Here is a 16,210-nt window from a genome sequence, read left to right as displayed (position 1 = left end):
CAACCCACAGTGATGTGAAGGGGGGTGCCACAGGGAACCCCATATCCTGACGATTACGTTAATAACTAGTACAACTTTTCCTGAAGGCCATTCGGCAAATAACATAAACAAAACCCTTTAATATGTTCAAATTCTTTGGATATTTCACCATTAGAAATCTATACTAAAAAAGTAAACAATTTCACAAAAGTCTAACAAAAATGTTCACTTCTATTCTTTAAAATAAAAACTTGAAGGCAACTTAAATGCCCAATAATAGATTACTAAATATTTTGCAGCCATCTAAATGTTTACATTTTGTATTTAATCACATGGAAAGAAATTCACATTAAGTTTTTAAATTAAAAAGGGCAGATTAAAGTGTTATAGTATGATACCATTTATAAAATAAATTTCACATGTGTAAACAGACGTACAGAAAAACTGCTGGGAGGGTAGCCATGAATGGTGGGATTTTGATTTTTGTGTGTTCTATTTTTCTGGATTATTTGGAAATGAACATTAGTTTTGTGATAAAAAATAAATACTTTGCCATTTTGAAAATATAAAAGGTGTTAAAAGCAAGAAACAACATGACTAACACATCTGCCAACATGCACAGCTCAGTAATGCCTTTAAATATAAAAATGAGAACTCCAAAAATAGAGCTACATTTTCCTAATCCATTTCCCATCATAATAAAATACCTGAAATGGCTTATCATTTTTTTTAACTTAGGAGGGCAGGAAAATTCTCATGTACTTGCCTGCATTTGTGAATGTCACTCTTTAATTGTAGGATTATAATGATGATAGTAATAATCAAGCTATTAAAATAATCCATGAAAATGTTGTTTTATCCTTTAATTACTTTCAAGACAAATTTTTTTATTAGCATTCAAAAGGGCTTCTCCATGAAGAAACCAAGGAGGTGTCCTGAGGAGAACAAGAATGAGGCTGAATGCTGTATGTAAGCGTGAGAAGTAGCACCTGCTTAAGCAGTCACGTGGTGACGGCTCCACACCTGCAGAGGGAGGCTGCCTCCCAGGCCAGCCACCGAAAGGAGGGGCAGGTGCACTGCAACGGAAGATAAAAACCATCCTATTGTTTGTTTGTATAATCACTGTTACTTCTTTTTCTTCTCTTTTGTGGAGATAAAAAAATGCAGTGAAGGGGGAGATGCACCTTAGAGATTTAGCTGTACATAATTCTCAACTCCGAATTACCAGCATGATGCAGAACAAAGCGACCACTTCACCCTCTGCTAGAAAAGGATTTTTCATAACCAAATAAATAATGACAATAATTCTTCAAGTTACTGTGCCATCTTCTGTCATTTAAAAGGAAATTAGGGCTTTTTTTCCTTCATGTGTTTTAACCCTCTATAAGGCTTTGATTCTTTGAGGATTTTTAAATATTTTTTTTTCGGACAGTTACACTCTTTCAAACATGTTCTCTCCACTCCTGTAAATTTGATCCCTTTCCTTCCTCTCTCCCTCCCTCCGTCAGTTCCTTCCTTCCTTCTTTCCTTCCTTCCTCCCTCCTTCCCTCCCTCCCTTCCTTCCTCTTCTAATGGGTGTTATTTGCCTCTGAATTGTTTTTCTGTATTATCAGCTCCAGAATGAGTGATGGTACTTCAAAGTGACCTGGTGGTGTCTAATTTTAAAATATAATGGCAATTTTTAGAAGAGATGGTGGTTAGAGGAAAAAGTCCACAACTGATAATAAAAAGTAATGGAAAATAAACGTGAGAACTTAACATGCTTAATGAACCTTTCTCAAATCTAGTGAATACCAGAACCTCTTTCTTTGGCCATTGACTAACAAGGCTCCAATATAATGTGGGATTCTGTCTTCTAGTGCATGGAAAAGATCAGTCAATTGCTGATGAACAAAAGCTCCTTGAGATGGCTCCTGCTGGTACTAAAGACCCCAAAGACAGTTTTACAGAAAAACCCAAGTCCTACCTTCTTAATATTGGAACCTTTCTAGTGACCCTTAAACCACAACACATATTCTCCCCCGAGGTTGCCTGTATCTTGCCCAGTCACAAGTTTAATTTCCATTTTACCCAGCATTCATGCATTCTGACTTATTTTTTCAACTTGTCTAATTTCAGACATTTTCACTCCAGATTAGTTCTTAAAGTCTAAACACACACAAATTGCAATTCTCACTCAAAAACTGGACGGGTTTTTGCTAACCATGATATTTTTTTGAGTAACAATCTCCTTTGCAGTAAAATAAATCACCCAGAAAACCATCCCTCTTTTTGCTTCTTTGTAGATGGGATCATCTTCCTTGGGCACAGGAATATATCCAAACACCCATTTTCAGCCTCACTTGCCTTGTCAAATATGAAAAATTCTACATGGAGATTATTTCCTACATTATCTTCTAACTATGTGGATGCGGATTTGTAACTTACCCCATTTACAAAGTGACAGATTTGCAAACCTAATTCCAGGGCCTAGACCAATGTCTGGTACATTGCAGAAGCTCATGCACCACTGTTGAATAAATGCATGAACTAATTAATTCCGTCCACCCAGTTTCTTCACATTAGCCCTTCCCCCTTCTCTACTTGTACCTTAAGCACCTTGGGTTTATGAAAAGTGTAGGACTTCTTTGCAAATGGAACTAACAAGCTCTCTGAAGAAGAATCAGTTACATATACATCAGGAAGATATATGCCTCATTTGGAAACTAATCTTTTCTTCCAAAACAAATGCTATCTCTTTCCCACTGTCTATAACACACACACATACACACACACACACACACACACACACACACACACAAGCCATAGACAAGCCTTTTGGCTCCAGACATTCAAAGAAATTTTGTAGTAAGTCTGAAATCACACAAGAATTTTACACTGGTCACTTTCTATGGGGCCACAATCCACATCCTCTTCCCCATAATCCCACATGAGGCACCCTGCAGGCCCCTTTAGTCATCCATATAGGTCCAGTGGTCATCTAGCTAACGAATTTTCCTAGGAATGCCACACAGAGCCCCTGCACTCCTTTTTGAGAAAAACATGATCTTCAGGATCTGACTGGTAATAAGGCAGTTTAGTCCAGGCTTTTGTTAGAAAATGAAAACAATGACTACTGTTTGGGATGTAGTAATGTGTGCCCCAGATGTTCAACATGGTGAGTTAACATTCACTACACAACACTAATTGCAAAAGAGAGCAATGCAGCCCTGCACCATGAGGTTCTGGGACTTGGTGGTGGTGGTATAACTGATACTCAGCACCAATGTGACATGACTCAGTCACTAGCCCACAGGGTTCTGCTGGCTCCTTGCCCCACACAAACTTTCTTCCATACAGTTAAAGGATCCTGACTTCCACCTACAAAAGCAGCCCCAACCCAGCAACTAGACGATTTTCCTTCTTACATAGGACTTAAGCCCTATTTTACAGATGATAAAACGAGGCCCAGAGAAGCTCAGTGCAAGGTCCAAGGTCGGAGTTCTTGAAATCTAGTCTCCAGACCTCCAGTTCAGTATAACCAAGGATGGGAGAGGAAGCCTCTAGTCAAAATATTAACCTTATCCTAATAAGGTTAGGAGGTGAATGCCAGTCTGTACATATACATTATGATCCCAATAAAAAAATAACACGAAAAAGTAAAAGAAGAGAGAGAAGACCGAGAAATAAAAACTGGATGGAAGCATGCCAAAATGTTAACAATGGCTATGGAGGTATGATGGATGCTTTTTTTCATTTTCTTCTCAATATTTGTCTGTATTTTCCAAATCTTCTGTAATAACCCTTACTTGTCTTATAATATAAAAAAAAAAAAGAGTGAAAATAAATGTTATAGAATATTCAACTCTGCTTACACTAGAAGTCATCTGCATGAATGGACACCCATGGATAGTTAGGTAAAGCTAAAAAAAAAATGATAAAAACTTAAAACAACATACTTACCCACCAGCTGTGGGAGAGAAGAAGCCTCCCTGTCCAGCATGATGGATCCCTTCTCCATACATGTCCTCAGCTCAAATAAGCTGTGAAGGGACAGTGTGGCCACGTGGGGCTTGCTCCATCTTTCCCCACCCTGTTCCACTTTTTCTTCAAACTTAATCCACCTAGGAACATGAGATTAATGAACAGCAATTAAAAGTATTCCAACCTCCTCTGGAAATAGCTACATCAAGCCCGCCATCTCCACCCCCACCAGCACTTCCAAAATGTCTCCTTTGGTGTAGTCTTAAAAGTTTATTATATCATTAATTGCATTACCCTTATAAACACACCAAACAGAGTCACTAGACTGTGTTCCCCTGGTGTTAGAGAGAAAGAAAATAAACCAGAAGGATCCAAAGCATCCTTGGTTTTATATCTGTCCATATGTAACCATGTAATCCTGAAGAATGATTATTTTGCTAAATTTTTAAAATAACACAGGAAAAATGTGCATTTCAAAATTTCATGAAAGCCCACACTGTGTAAAAATAACCACCATTGTGAGAATTCTGTTGTGACTTCACAAGGCAAGTTTATGTAAGTTGAAATATCAGTTATGAACCAATATTTATCTTAATTATTTGAAAAACATGGTGTATGACTTGGTCAGATGAATATAAAATTCCCCTTTAACACTTAAAGGGGGCCAGCATATGCGGCTATGTCTTACTCCGTATTTCTCAGCTGACACACATTCCCTTCTCATTGAGATTCTAATGGAAACTTTACCCTTCAAGTCTGGCTCCACATGTGTTTAAAAATACACAAGTTCCGTGAACAACACATCTATTCTGATAACAGATCTCCTATTAACCTTAGCAATGGAACAAACAACCCACTTTCATAGTTTCTTCTTTCTAAGATTCCTAGATGTCTTGATAACTTGGCAATATAGAGCAACTTTTTAAAAGTGTAATGGAAATGAAAACAAAACACATTTGACAGTCTTTATATCCCATGTATTGCACAGACGCTTTCTACACTGGTAAAGGAAAACACAAAAGCATCATCATTTTGCTATTCATGATGACCCAAAGAAAAATGCTCCTTTCTCTCACTTCAAACCTTCTGAAAGATATTGAAAAAGATACAGAGGGGGTTAAAAAATTGTTTTCCTACAGTCTTCACCCGAAGGTTTAATGATTGAAAAATGTTTTCCTAGAAAAAGCTAAACGCTCACCTAGCTCACTAAAGATGAGAACAAAGGGCAGAGATCAGAGGAAGCTCTACATAAGGTATTATTTATAGACTTCTCACCACCCCCAGAGGAGGCAAAAAAAACACATTAGTAGAACCAGGAGTGAAAACAGATCAAGAGATCAGCCACAGAGTCAAAGAAAATTTAGAATTTTAATCAAGCCCAATACTCATGCAATTGAGAAGTATTTAGCCATATCCAAAGCCCCCATCTGCACTCCTCTCAGGAAGCCTCTCCCAGCCAGGGCACTCCCACATGTCAATGGTAACCTTACTTCCAACCTCACCCTCAATTCCGAGACCCTCTTCCTTTCCTTTGTATCCCTCCAAAATGTAAACAGTGGAGAGTTTTACGTATTTTCGTCAAAAGTTAAAAAGCCCACATGACCACCAAAGTTCTAAAGCTTCAGAACTGGACCTTGTTTCTTTCTATACAAGTAGTTGTGAAACACCCCAAGAGAGAATAAAAGACCCTTAATATTCGTGTGAGTGTATGTGTAATTAAATTAGTAGTTCTTCCCTTTGGTTGCTATTAGTCCCACAGAAATAGAAAGAAAGGAGAGAAAAATGACAATTTTACATCATACTCTTATTGAATTCTATGGATTTGCCAAAAAGATAAAAGGTAACTGGAGTTATTTCAAGAGTAATCATTTTACAGCGTATATTTCATTGATTAACTTTAGGTATATTATCTTTTCAAGCTTGCTCACACAATCTTTAACCATGTTTGTTGATAACTGTTACATAAATCATATTACATTTTTAAAATAATTTTGAAGAGGGGGTTGGGGGATGGGTGAAATAGGTGATGGGGATTAAGGAGTACACTTGTTGTGATGAGTACCAGGAGTTGTATGGAAGTGTTGAATTACTATATTGTACACCTGAAACTAATACAACACTGTATGTTAACTAACTGGAATTAAAATAAAAGCTTAAAATAAAATAAAATAATTTTGAAGAGTACTTTCATTGAAGTATAATTGACATAAAATAATCTACTAATTTCAGGTGTACATCATAGTGAATCATATTTACATGTGATGTTATAATTTATTACTCAAGATAAGACTCTAGTATATTAAAATATTCTATAGTATATAAAACCATGTCAGGATTACATATAAGGATGTTATCTATAGTGTAGTGACTCCTTGTTTTTATTCCTGAGAGAATTCTTATTAGCTGAGGGATAGAATCTTAGGTCACAGGATTTAAACCCAAGATAAATAACAAAAGCCAGCTAGAAACTCAGTAAAAGCATTCATGTCCCTCTTATTTCTACTGAATGAGTCCCCCCCCTTCCTATCAGTTGCCAGAAATCTGTATTGCCAAATACACACATATGTGAGAGCGGCTCTTTTCTGCCATTATTCTCACCTGTCCAAACTATGTAAGTTTGGTGGGTAGGGATGTACTATATGTTGGTCTAATTGAATTTAAAAAAAAGGGGGGGTAGTGATGTATTATACGTTGGTCTAATTGAATTTAAATAAAAAAGAATGGGGGACACCTGGGTGGCTCAGTCAGTTAAGCATCAGACTCTTGGTTTCCGCTCAGGTCATGATCGCAGGGTTGTGAGATCCAGCCCTGCATAGCCACACTCAGCAGGGAGTCTGCTTCTCGCCCTCTCCTTCTGCCCCTCCCCCAACTTGAATGCGCTCTCTCTCTCTCTCTCTCTAAAATAAATAAATCTTTAAAAAACAAAAGGAGCAAAATGACTGCATTCTTTTGTGACCAATCTTTAGTTTCATTCCTCCCCACAGTTTGTATTGTAGATGCAACCTGACTAGACTTAAATATGCTTAACAGGTTTTAATAGTACATTTAGAAATCATAAATCCCAACCAGCTTTTGGATATATGGAATAGCATTACTCACGCTCCTGGAATACACCAGCCCTTTAGGTCAAGATTTAATTATAAAGGAATGAAAACATAAAATCTCAAAACTAGCCAGTTCCTTAGAATCTACATTCCTAAGGGATAAGTATTATATCATAGTTCAGTTTAGCATCTATTTCACTTTGAGGTTAGTAAATATTGAATGTTGTGATGATGTCATATCATAGCACAGCTAACAACATACGGGAAACTCTGGGATAATGGCTATTAAGTTCCCTTAAAATGTATTGCTCTGATTGTTCAAGGAACGGAGTATACTTCCAACATATGCTTTCAGACATAAAGTAATGGTTTGCCCATTTAAACAGATTGTTTGCATGCAGTGTCATTTCAGAAACTATATATGCTATGTCTATCCTCCTCACATACCAAGGACAAATTTGAAAAAAACCTGAAAACTACTCAATTCAAATCAGAACCCATTAAAGAAAAGGCTAAGGCAAAGGTACCAAAGTTCAGCCTACCCGAGTGCCAATGAATTTGTTAAGGTGACTTAGAACCATGTAATTACATTTAAAAAAAAAAAAAAGACATTTTTACTGTAAAATGTACTATCAGCTACTATCTACCCTTCATAGTGACTGTGAATAACAATATATTTGCAGTAAGTTTCCTCCTTTTCCTTTTGTCTTGGTACTTGACATTTTATAGGAAAATTAATTTCAGAAGTTAGTTTTTTAAATGCTTGCAAATACAAAACTGTTGTAACTTTGGAGGAAGAGTTTATTAGGTAAAGTTTATTTCAAGGTCTTAGAAGAAGAAGAAAGTACACTGCAGTTTAACGCACTTTGAGTGACTGCCAACCAAACAGCATTTCGCTCGTTTATTGAAGAAATAGAAGGCCCACTGGGAATCACTGAATTTTGCAACTTTCCAATCATATGATTAAATATAATTAAGAAAAGACAAGACCTCTAACTTAAAAACAAGCTAATTTTACAGTGGAAAATAGACATGACCTTTGCCCTAGAATATAATCCAACTATATAAGACTATTAAAATAACAAATTTCTTGCTAACTAATAAGTGCCTCATTACATAAAAGAAGCCAACACTAGTGTGTATCTGGGGTAAATTAGGTTTTTAAGGAGAACTCTCAAATTTCTAGATCAACTGTGAAAGTTACTGCAAAGCAGTATATGTGATTACATATAATTACACAGACGATCAGATGCCTTTTCCTTCAGCCTTTTTCTTACAGAAGAAATAAACTTGTTCTGAAATGGAATGTTCCAAAGTAATCCAGTAGAGAAAAGACAGAGAAGTCAGTGTAGATTGGGAAAAGAGGACTCTCTCTCTAAATCCCCAGGGTCAGGACGCATGTCTTGCTTGATGGCCATGCCCTGAAATCAGGGTTTTCCAGAGGTCGGCTGGGTCAGTCTGCCAAGCAGAAACACAAATGGGTGTTCAACTGTGCTGTCCCACTGGAACTAAAACATCAATACCCTTTTCCTTTGCTGGCCAGTTTTGTTGAAGCTTGTGACCGCTTTCCTTTTTACCCAGGTTTGGCAACAAAAACTAAACCACATTGGGGAACTGACCTTTACCATATATTCTTCTAACAGTGAAGTCCAACATTATCCATCTGAATATTCACTGAAGGAAAACTGAAAGCCAATAACCATTTTTACAGAGACATCACCTTCTCAAAGAAATTAAGAGCTTGGGATGGTGGGAAATAGCAGTAGCCCTTCTTCCTGGCTTTGGCCCAATACCAAAGCTGGACGATGACTTATTCTTTCACCAGTTTGTGTCATGGACCTATTAGTTAATGCCTATCCACCTAGAAATTCTTAACAAGGAGCATAGGCTTCTTCACTAATACCAAATACTCCATTATAATTACTGCTACATTACTAAATGTCAGTATTCAAATAAGCTAACACTCAGGAATACTCTTTAAAAAAAAAAAAAGTATTCTCGGCATTCCACTCATCATATACGCTTCTCAGGTCGAATCATTCTATCCTTTGCACAGTCTTCAATTTGTGCTTTATGCTGGAAGAGCCAATAAAAATCCAAAGTTCTAATTTTTAGGAAAGGGAAAAGCAAGGGAAAGATGTGAAAAAAAGGGGGTGGTAGAGTTGGCTGAACTTCAAACTTCATATAAATAAAGACTTCCCTTGTTCATAATTTTACATGACTATTGTGCCTTCCAGACTTAAACTGGGATATTTTTCTTACTACTGAAACCATTCTCTTTATTTTTTGAGATAGAGCTTAACCTGAACTTCCTGACTAAAACTGAAACTGCAGTAATGCTGAGAATCAATGGAGGATATTTTGGGTCAAATCAAATCATTAGTTACCTAAAAAGCACAGAACATTAAAAGGGGTAGAACTGTGTCCTGTGGGGGTGTGGGCTCACAGTAGAAACTACATTAAGCTAGAGAAGTCTAGTGGGTTAGTTCTCTATGGAATAAAATAGTCTATGAATTGGGGTTTTCACAGAAAAGCAAAGATCTCAAGTTTATAAGTCAGCCAGAAAAATATTCATAGCACATTTTCATATATAAAATGAATCCCTTCTAAGTATTAAACTTCTTTAGTCTGATAGGTTTGAGAGTTTTTAGTGGGGAGAAAAAGCCCTATCATCTCTAGAAACCAGACCTCTTAAATGGCAATCAGAAATTACTGCAAAAATGTTCTGAAGTGGGGTATGTTGCAAGAACTAGAGATTACTAAAACTCTGAATCATTTCTGGAGGCACAATCACCTTCCAACCTCCCAACAGGATTTCGGTGGAGCTAATTCTGTTAACAGATATTTCTTGACCATGGACAGTGTGCCAGGTAGTTGTAGGAACTAGAGATATAGTTATGTACAAAACAACTAAAAATTCCTGCCCTCATGGAGCTTTAATTTAATGGGAAGAGAAAATAACAAGATATGCACGATGCTAAATGGTGATAAGTGCCAAGGAAAACATAATGGAGGAGGGGGTTAGAGAGTGTTGGGGGACTTTTTAGATTTTAGATGGGATAGCCATTGAGAATGTAATATTTGAAAAAAAGACCTGAAGGAGGTGAGAAAATGAGCCATGCAGATAACTGGGCGGGGAGGGGGGGGGAGCACGGCAGGGGGGCAAGGAGAGGATTTCAGACAGAGGGAACAGCAAGTGCCATGTCCCTGGCATAGGAGCATGACTGGCCAGTGAGTGAACAAGGGGGGGCGGAGAGGAAAGTAGGAGATAAAGTCAAAAAGATCATGGTGGGTTGTTCATGCGGGAGGTAAGGGCAGGTGCAGAGAGATGGACTAATTAGGAAGCATTTACAATAATCTGTATAAGAAACAACGGCAGCTTGGACCTGGATTGTGGCAGTACTGAATGTGAGATGTGGTAAGATTCTGAATATCTGAGTATCTTTGAGGGTAAAATAAATACGGTTTACCAATGCATCGAGTAAGGAGTGTAGGGAGAGGCAGAAGTCAAGGAAGATCCCAGTGTTTCTGGTTTGAGCAACTAGAAGAATGGAGTTGTCCATTGTGGTAGGGAACTCTGCGGGAGGAGCTGATCTGAGGCAGGTAGATCAGAAGCTCAATTTTAGATATGTTACTTCAAGAAGTGTGTATTAGCCATCCAATTATGTGTTTTCAGTCATACAAGGAAAGAAGTCTGGGCTAGACAACTTAATGGGGGATGGCAGCAGCATACTGATGAATTAATTTGAAACTTCAAACACAGGTCCTCCTCTGACCTTTATCAGTGGTGTACTAGGTACCTTTGGTCTGTCATTCAGCTGTCCGTCAGTCAGAAAGAGAAGAATTATCACAGAACTCCAGCTTTGGTCAGGTAATATATCTAAGAAAGTATGATATTTAGAACAGCTGTTTCTAAGGCAATCAATTCTCAACTAACCACACTCAACAAATATTATTGAGCACCTGTTATAGTACCAGGCACAGTGAGGCACTGGGAATACAGTCATGAAAGACAGACATGATGGTCCCTGCTTTCAGATGAATCAGTGTAATGAAGGAGACAAAATGAAAACAGTAATATCACACTTACATTTAATTAAGCAGTAGTAAGTGTGGCACGTCCCATCCAGAAGTTATAGAGTGTAGACTGGTGTGAGTATGTTTCTTCCTGGACAGCCCCTCCTCTCCCACCACCAACACATGGCGCACTCCCACCACACATTCTCTCCAGCAGTCCAGTCTCTCAGGGGCTAATGACATCACCAAAAATGACACATGTGTTCTCAAGGAAATAGAGTCTTCAAGGACGGTAAAGTATTCAAAATTATCTTCATTGTAAGAAGCTTACATGAAAGTTCTACGTCCATCTCAGTGTTGAATTACCTACACAGTGAAGTGTCACCTCTCCACCCTTCTGAGACCAGAGGTCACATAAAATATAGTCCGCCTTGGACTGAGAGAGAAAGCAGAAAGCTACTCCCAAATTCTACTCTATGATAGGTACTCACACAGAATTTCAAGAAGAAAACATGAATCAAAGTAACGCTTCTGGTCATAACTGACTAAACTAGTATATACACAGGGATAGATATACTATGCTATAAACTATGCATGAAGTTACAGAGATGCAACACAGTATCACCTTCCTTGGGTAGAAGAGAATACTCATCTCAGGAAGAAGACTGCGTGAGTATGTGACTGGCCCATAGCGAAGTAGCCAATCAGCAACAAAGCCAAGACTAGACCAAAATCTCCCCAACACTTAATTCAGGATGTACCGGTACGATTCTCACTCTGTTGTTTTGTTTTGTTTTTCTCTAGTAAAAGATTCTACTTTGAAAGCCTTCTTTTGGAGGATGTTTATGAACCAAAAGTGTACTTTACGTGGGACTTTTAATTTCCAGGTTATTAGGACTAAGAGAAGGGAATGAGAGAGAATTATTGTATCATGGAAAGAGGTCCTGAAAGAACAAGAATGAAGAGCTTCAAGAGGGAGCATCAGAGGTGAAGAAGCAGAAATGTGCTACAGATAGGTTTTTAATAAGAAGGAGAAAATATTAACAGAAGAGTTAAAACAAGCACACCCACTATTAGTGTCTGAATATTAGAGTTATCCAGCAAATGGAAAATAACATATTTAAGATTAGGTCTCTTCCCTTACTGCTACTGGGAGGGCCAGGAGTAAAATGTAATGATTTTTTTTTTTTTTCTGGGCACAGTTCAAGTTATGGAAGATATGAAATTATCCATGGATTCTACTAAACTTTTTTTCCTACTGAACTTTCTTTTAAAGCAGATGTTTCCACAAGACCAAACTACCTAGAAATTCTTGGTGAGAAATAAAGGCTTCTCTATCATTATCAAATGAATTAATTTATGAAGCTTCTCTACTATTAAAAATCCTAAATGTCTAAAGACATTCAATAGTACTTAGTATTGCAGTAATGATAATAAATCCACAAACCTACAGAGTGTTAAGTCTCAGTAACTAAACAAAAATTACCAAAAAATCCAATTAACTTGATGAACACTTGATTAGAAATGATATGATGCATGAAGCTTTTAAATATGCTCCAGAAATGGTGTACGTGGCTGGCTCACTGGAAAAGCATACGAATCCTGATCTCAGGGTTATGAGTTCAAGCCCCACATTGGGTGTAGAGCCTACTAAAGAAACTTAAAAAAAAAAAAAAAAGATATGCCCCAGAAAATAAAAGTTCTTCCTTTAATTCTCAAAAGAACCTCATCCAGAAAAGGAAAGACAATTGAGTTAGTGGTTCTTTATATCTCATCAACTTTTACTAATCACAGATGATAAAAAATATATTTCTTTCTGAGTCTAGAATGACCTAACTAGAAGCGGAACAACAGACATAAATCTCTTTTCCATCTAATCCACAGAAGAAGGTTTTCACTTATTTTACTCTTTTTTTAAACCCAAAGCTACAAGAAGGATTTGATTTGCCTCATTCCTCAGATTGTAAAGATATTATATTGAACACACTTGAAACTTGAGGAAGATACAATAATCTGTGTGTGAGCTTCTTCTGCTCACTTCTCTATTCTCAGTACTTCATTAGTGCCTGACATATACTATGCATTCAAAAAAACACCAGTTGAATTTGATTTGAATTAAATTGCAGGCTATAAAAGGTGTATCTTAACATTATTTTGCTTGTGAAAGGGAAATATATTGAATCTCCATGCAATTACGACAATGAGAGATCAGTAACTGCATTATATCAAATTCCTTATATTACATAATTGTTCTATGTCCTAGAAGATACAGTGTGGAGTATATAACTTAATCTATATGTAGAAAGAAAGAAAAGTTCTGTTATCATGAGAAGAACGAAACCTTAGATATTTCTGTAGTGCTTAGCAATTTACAAGGTATTTCCATATATATACATACATATAGGCATGTATGTAAATATCTGTGATATAATTAGACAAATATTAAATAAAATACATAAAGATATATTACATATCTTATATTGCATACATATATATGTAGTAGGTATTATTATCCATTTTTTATTGATGATGAAATCAAAGTTCTGAGACACTGAGTGCTATGCAGCTAACAGGTGACGGAATCTGAAATTTAACTCAGGTCTCTAAACTCCAAATTCAAGTGAACCTTTTACTTGCTTTCGTGGATACTTAAAAGATGACAGGTTTTTCCTTGGAATAATGGCAAGTCTGTGGGTAAACATTGTCTTTGCAACCTCCCTCCTAACTGCAGAAACTGTGGATACATATCTCTAGGCTACCATGTTTGGGTGCTTGTGTTTATCTCTTTAAGATATTTTACTATTAAATAGCATATGAACACAGATTTACTTCTAATTCTTTATAAAAGTTAAAACTGTAACAACATGAATCAATGTAACAATGCTCCAGCAGTGAAATAAAGGGTGTCCTGCATCCACATCAACGTAACAGAGAAGAAAAAGAATCCTTTTATTCCTTAACCCAGCCAACACGATGCTCCTCAGTTATTCAAAGGTGCTCACAGACAGCGATCTTGCCCTGCACTTGTTTCCCCAGGTCAGCACTGCACAGCCAGTCATGCCTCACCTCGCCGTCTCCTTCCACTCCATCTCCTGCCCATCCACGGCCAGCAGCTCATCCAGTTCGGTGAAGAGCTGAGGGGGTGCTGGGCTGTCATCCTCCTCGCCCAAGATGAACCGGATACGTTCTGCGGCAGGAGAGACTGCAGAAGTGAAAATACTGCGGTTAAACACGGGCTGGACAACCCTGAGGAAAGTGTAGCTTCGAGCTCTTCCTCTGTCCCCAAGGCTGTTGGACTTCCCTGACACGTTTTCTATGGACATCCTCCTTGCTGAGCCTCCCTTTTCCCCAACCTACACACAAAAAAAACTCAAAGCCCTTCTCTGCTCCTTCGGTCCTAAACTGTATCTCAGCTCGCCACCACTCTCCAGGATAGGACTCCAGTTCTGTGTGGTGTGTGACAAAGAACCTTTAGCCCTCAGATGAGCTGAGGTCCAACCGCATGACCTTCCCTCCTTCCTCACTTATGACCCATCCAAAATTATTAGATAGAAACCAGCCTGAGCCAATCACTTTTTCTACAGCAGTGGGAGGGGGCAGAGCACCCCAATCCTGAGTTTCCCCCAGGTCCTTGCCTCCCACCCACCTTCCCTCTGTCCAATGCCTAAAGCTCATGCCCTCACAGGATCCTCACTGCCTGTAACTGGCTAAGTGCAAAGCTGATGAAGGAATATTTAACAAGATGGGGCCTCTTCTTTACATAAGGGCAGTACCCAAAAATGTTTAGTCACACTTCAATGCACTTGAAAAACAAGCCCAAGTAAAATATTGTACACCTGAGGAAAAAAATTTTTTCTGACACACTCAAGCACATAATTGAATGCCCTACTAGCTCCTTTTGACCCTATCTCCTGAAAATCATATAATGAAAAATTAACTAGAACTTCCCTCAGGTTGTGGGTTATTCTCCCCCTTTTTTTTTTTTAAAGAAAAGGAAAGCCTTTGAGAACTGATGATCATATTACAAAACTAAGGCCCACAGATACTCTTTATAATATCTGGGCAAAACCAAGAATGGTATATACATGTGAATATAGTCCAGGTACACAGATATATGTGTATATACATATATATGTATACACACACACACACACATTGTAGAAATAGGTGTACTCAACCTAATAAAACAAGAATATTCCTACCATCTGAAAACTACTGTAATACAGGACAATATGAAATTCCACAGATCAAAAAATACTACGAACAAACCCATGAAAAATATTCAACCTAACTAGTAATCCAAAACTAATTATTAAAATAAAATACATGTTTTACCTATGAAAATAGCAAAAATGTAAAAAAAAATGATAATCCCAATGTTGCTGGAGATTTAGGACACATGCACAGCACCTCTCAATTTATGTCACTGATAGAAGCCTAAACGGGAACCTCTCTCTGAAGGGAAATTTGGAAGGATATGGAAATGTTTTAAAAGTGTATACATCATGTGACCCAGTAATTCTACCACTAGAAATAATTCATTTCAGAGAAATAATAGTTGTTACCTCAAAGACAGAGATGACTAATGCAACACTGTTTATCATTGAGAAAAACAGAAGAAGCCTAAATGTCCAAAAAGGAGGACTGGTTAAATAAATTACACTACAACTATTCAGTAAATCACCATGTAGTTATAAAACATGAAGTCGAGATTATCATTTTTTTACATATATGAAATGCTAAATGAAAAATAAAATTGCAAAATCATATGAATAAAGTGATCCCACGCCAATAAAGAAAAAATACACATATATCCACAAAATAAAGTCTGGAATTGAGGGAAACCCTCACTATGCATGGTTCCAAGGTGTGTGAATTTCAGTTACTGCCATTTAGTTAAAGAACACCAGTCCCCCAGTAATACAGCTTAAATTTCAGTTAGGATAGTATATTAACTGTGAGTAATTACATGAAATACAAACTTCACTGCTAGCTCTTCAGTCCATAAATTACTATGTTAATAACACACATGCATCATGATCAGTGACCGATCATAATGCTTCTTGCAAAGTCTGTCAGTGATTGGTCACTGCGCATTTGTTACTCGTTCACGTACAGACAGCAAAGTGTGTACCCGTGTTGCCTTCATATCAAAAGAGGAGAGTGGCCAAGAGAGATGAAAGTAGAGTACAGAAACAAAAAGTGAT

At 37.5% G+C, this 16,210-nt stretch overlaps 1 protein-coding gene across 6 annotated transcripts in view; it reads right to left on the bottom strand.

Annotated features, from left to right (window-relative positions):
• SLC4A4 (solute carrier family 4 member 4) overlaps positions 1 to 16,210 on the bottom strand; it is a 346,035-nt gene that overhangs the window by 196,017 nt on the left and 133,808 nt on the right. For all 6 annotated transcript variants that reach the window (XM_078068751.1, XM_078068750.1, XM_078068748.1 and 3 more), the window contains 2 exons: positions 14,070 to 14,205; positions 3,922 to 4,082 (listed from right to left, as the gene is read on the bottom strand). In XM_078068751.1, coding sequence (XP_077924877.1) covers positions 3,922 to 4,082; positions 14,070 to 14,205 — 297 coding nt within the window. The remainder of the gene's footprint in view (positions 1 to 3,921; positions 4,083 to 14,069; positions 14,206 to 16,210) is intronic.

The sequence above is a fragment of the Halichoerus grypus genome, chromosome 3 (genome assembly GCF_964656455.1).
Source record: "Halichoerus grypus chromosome 3, mHalGry1.hap1.1, whole genome shotgun sequence".
NCBI lineage: Eukaryota > Metazoa > Chordata > Mammalia > Carnivora > Phocidae > Halichoerus > Halichoerus grypus.
The sequence above is the reverse complement of the archived record's forward strand: the minus strand, read 5'-3'. Positions and strand labels throughout refer to the sequence as shown.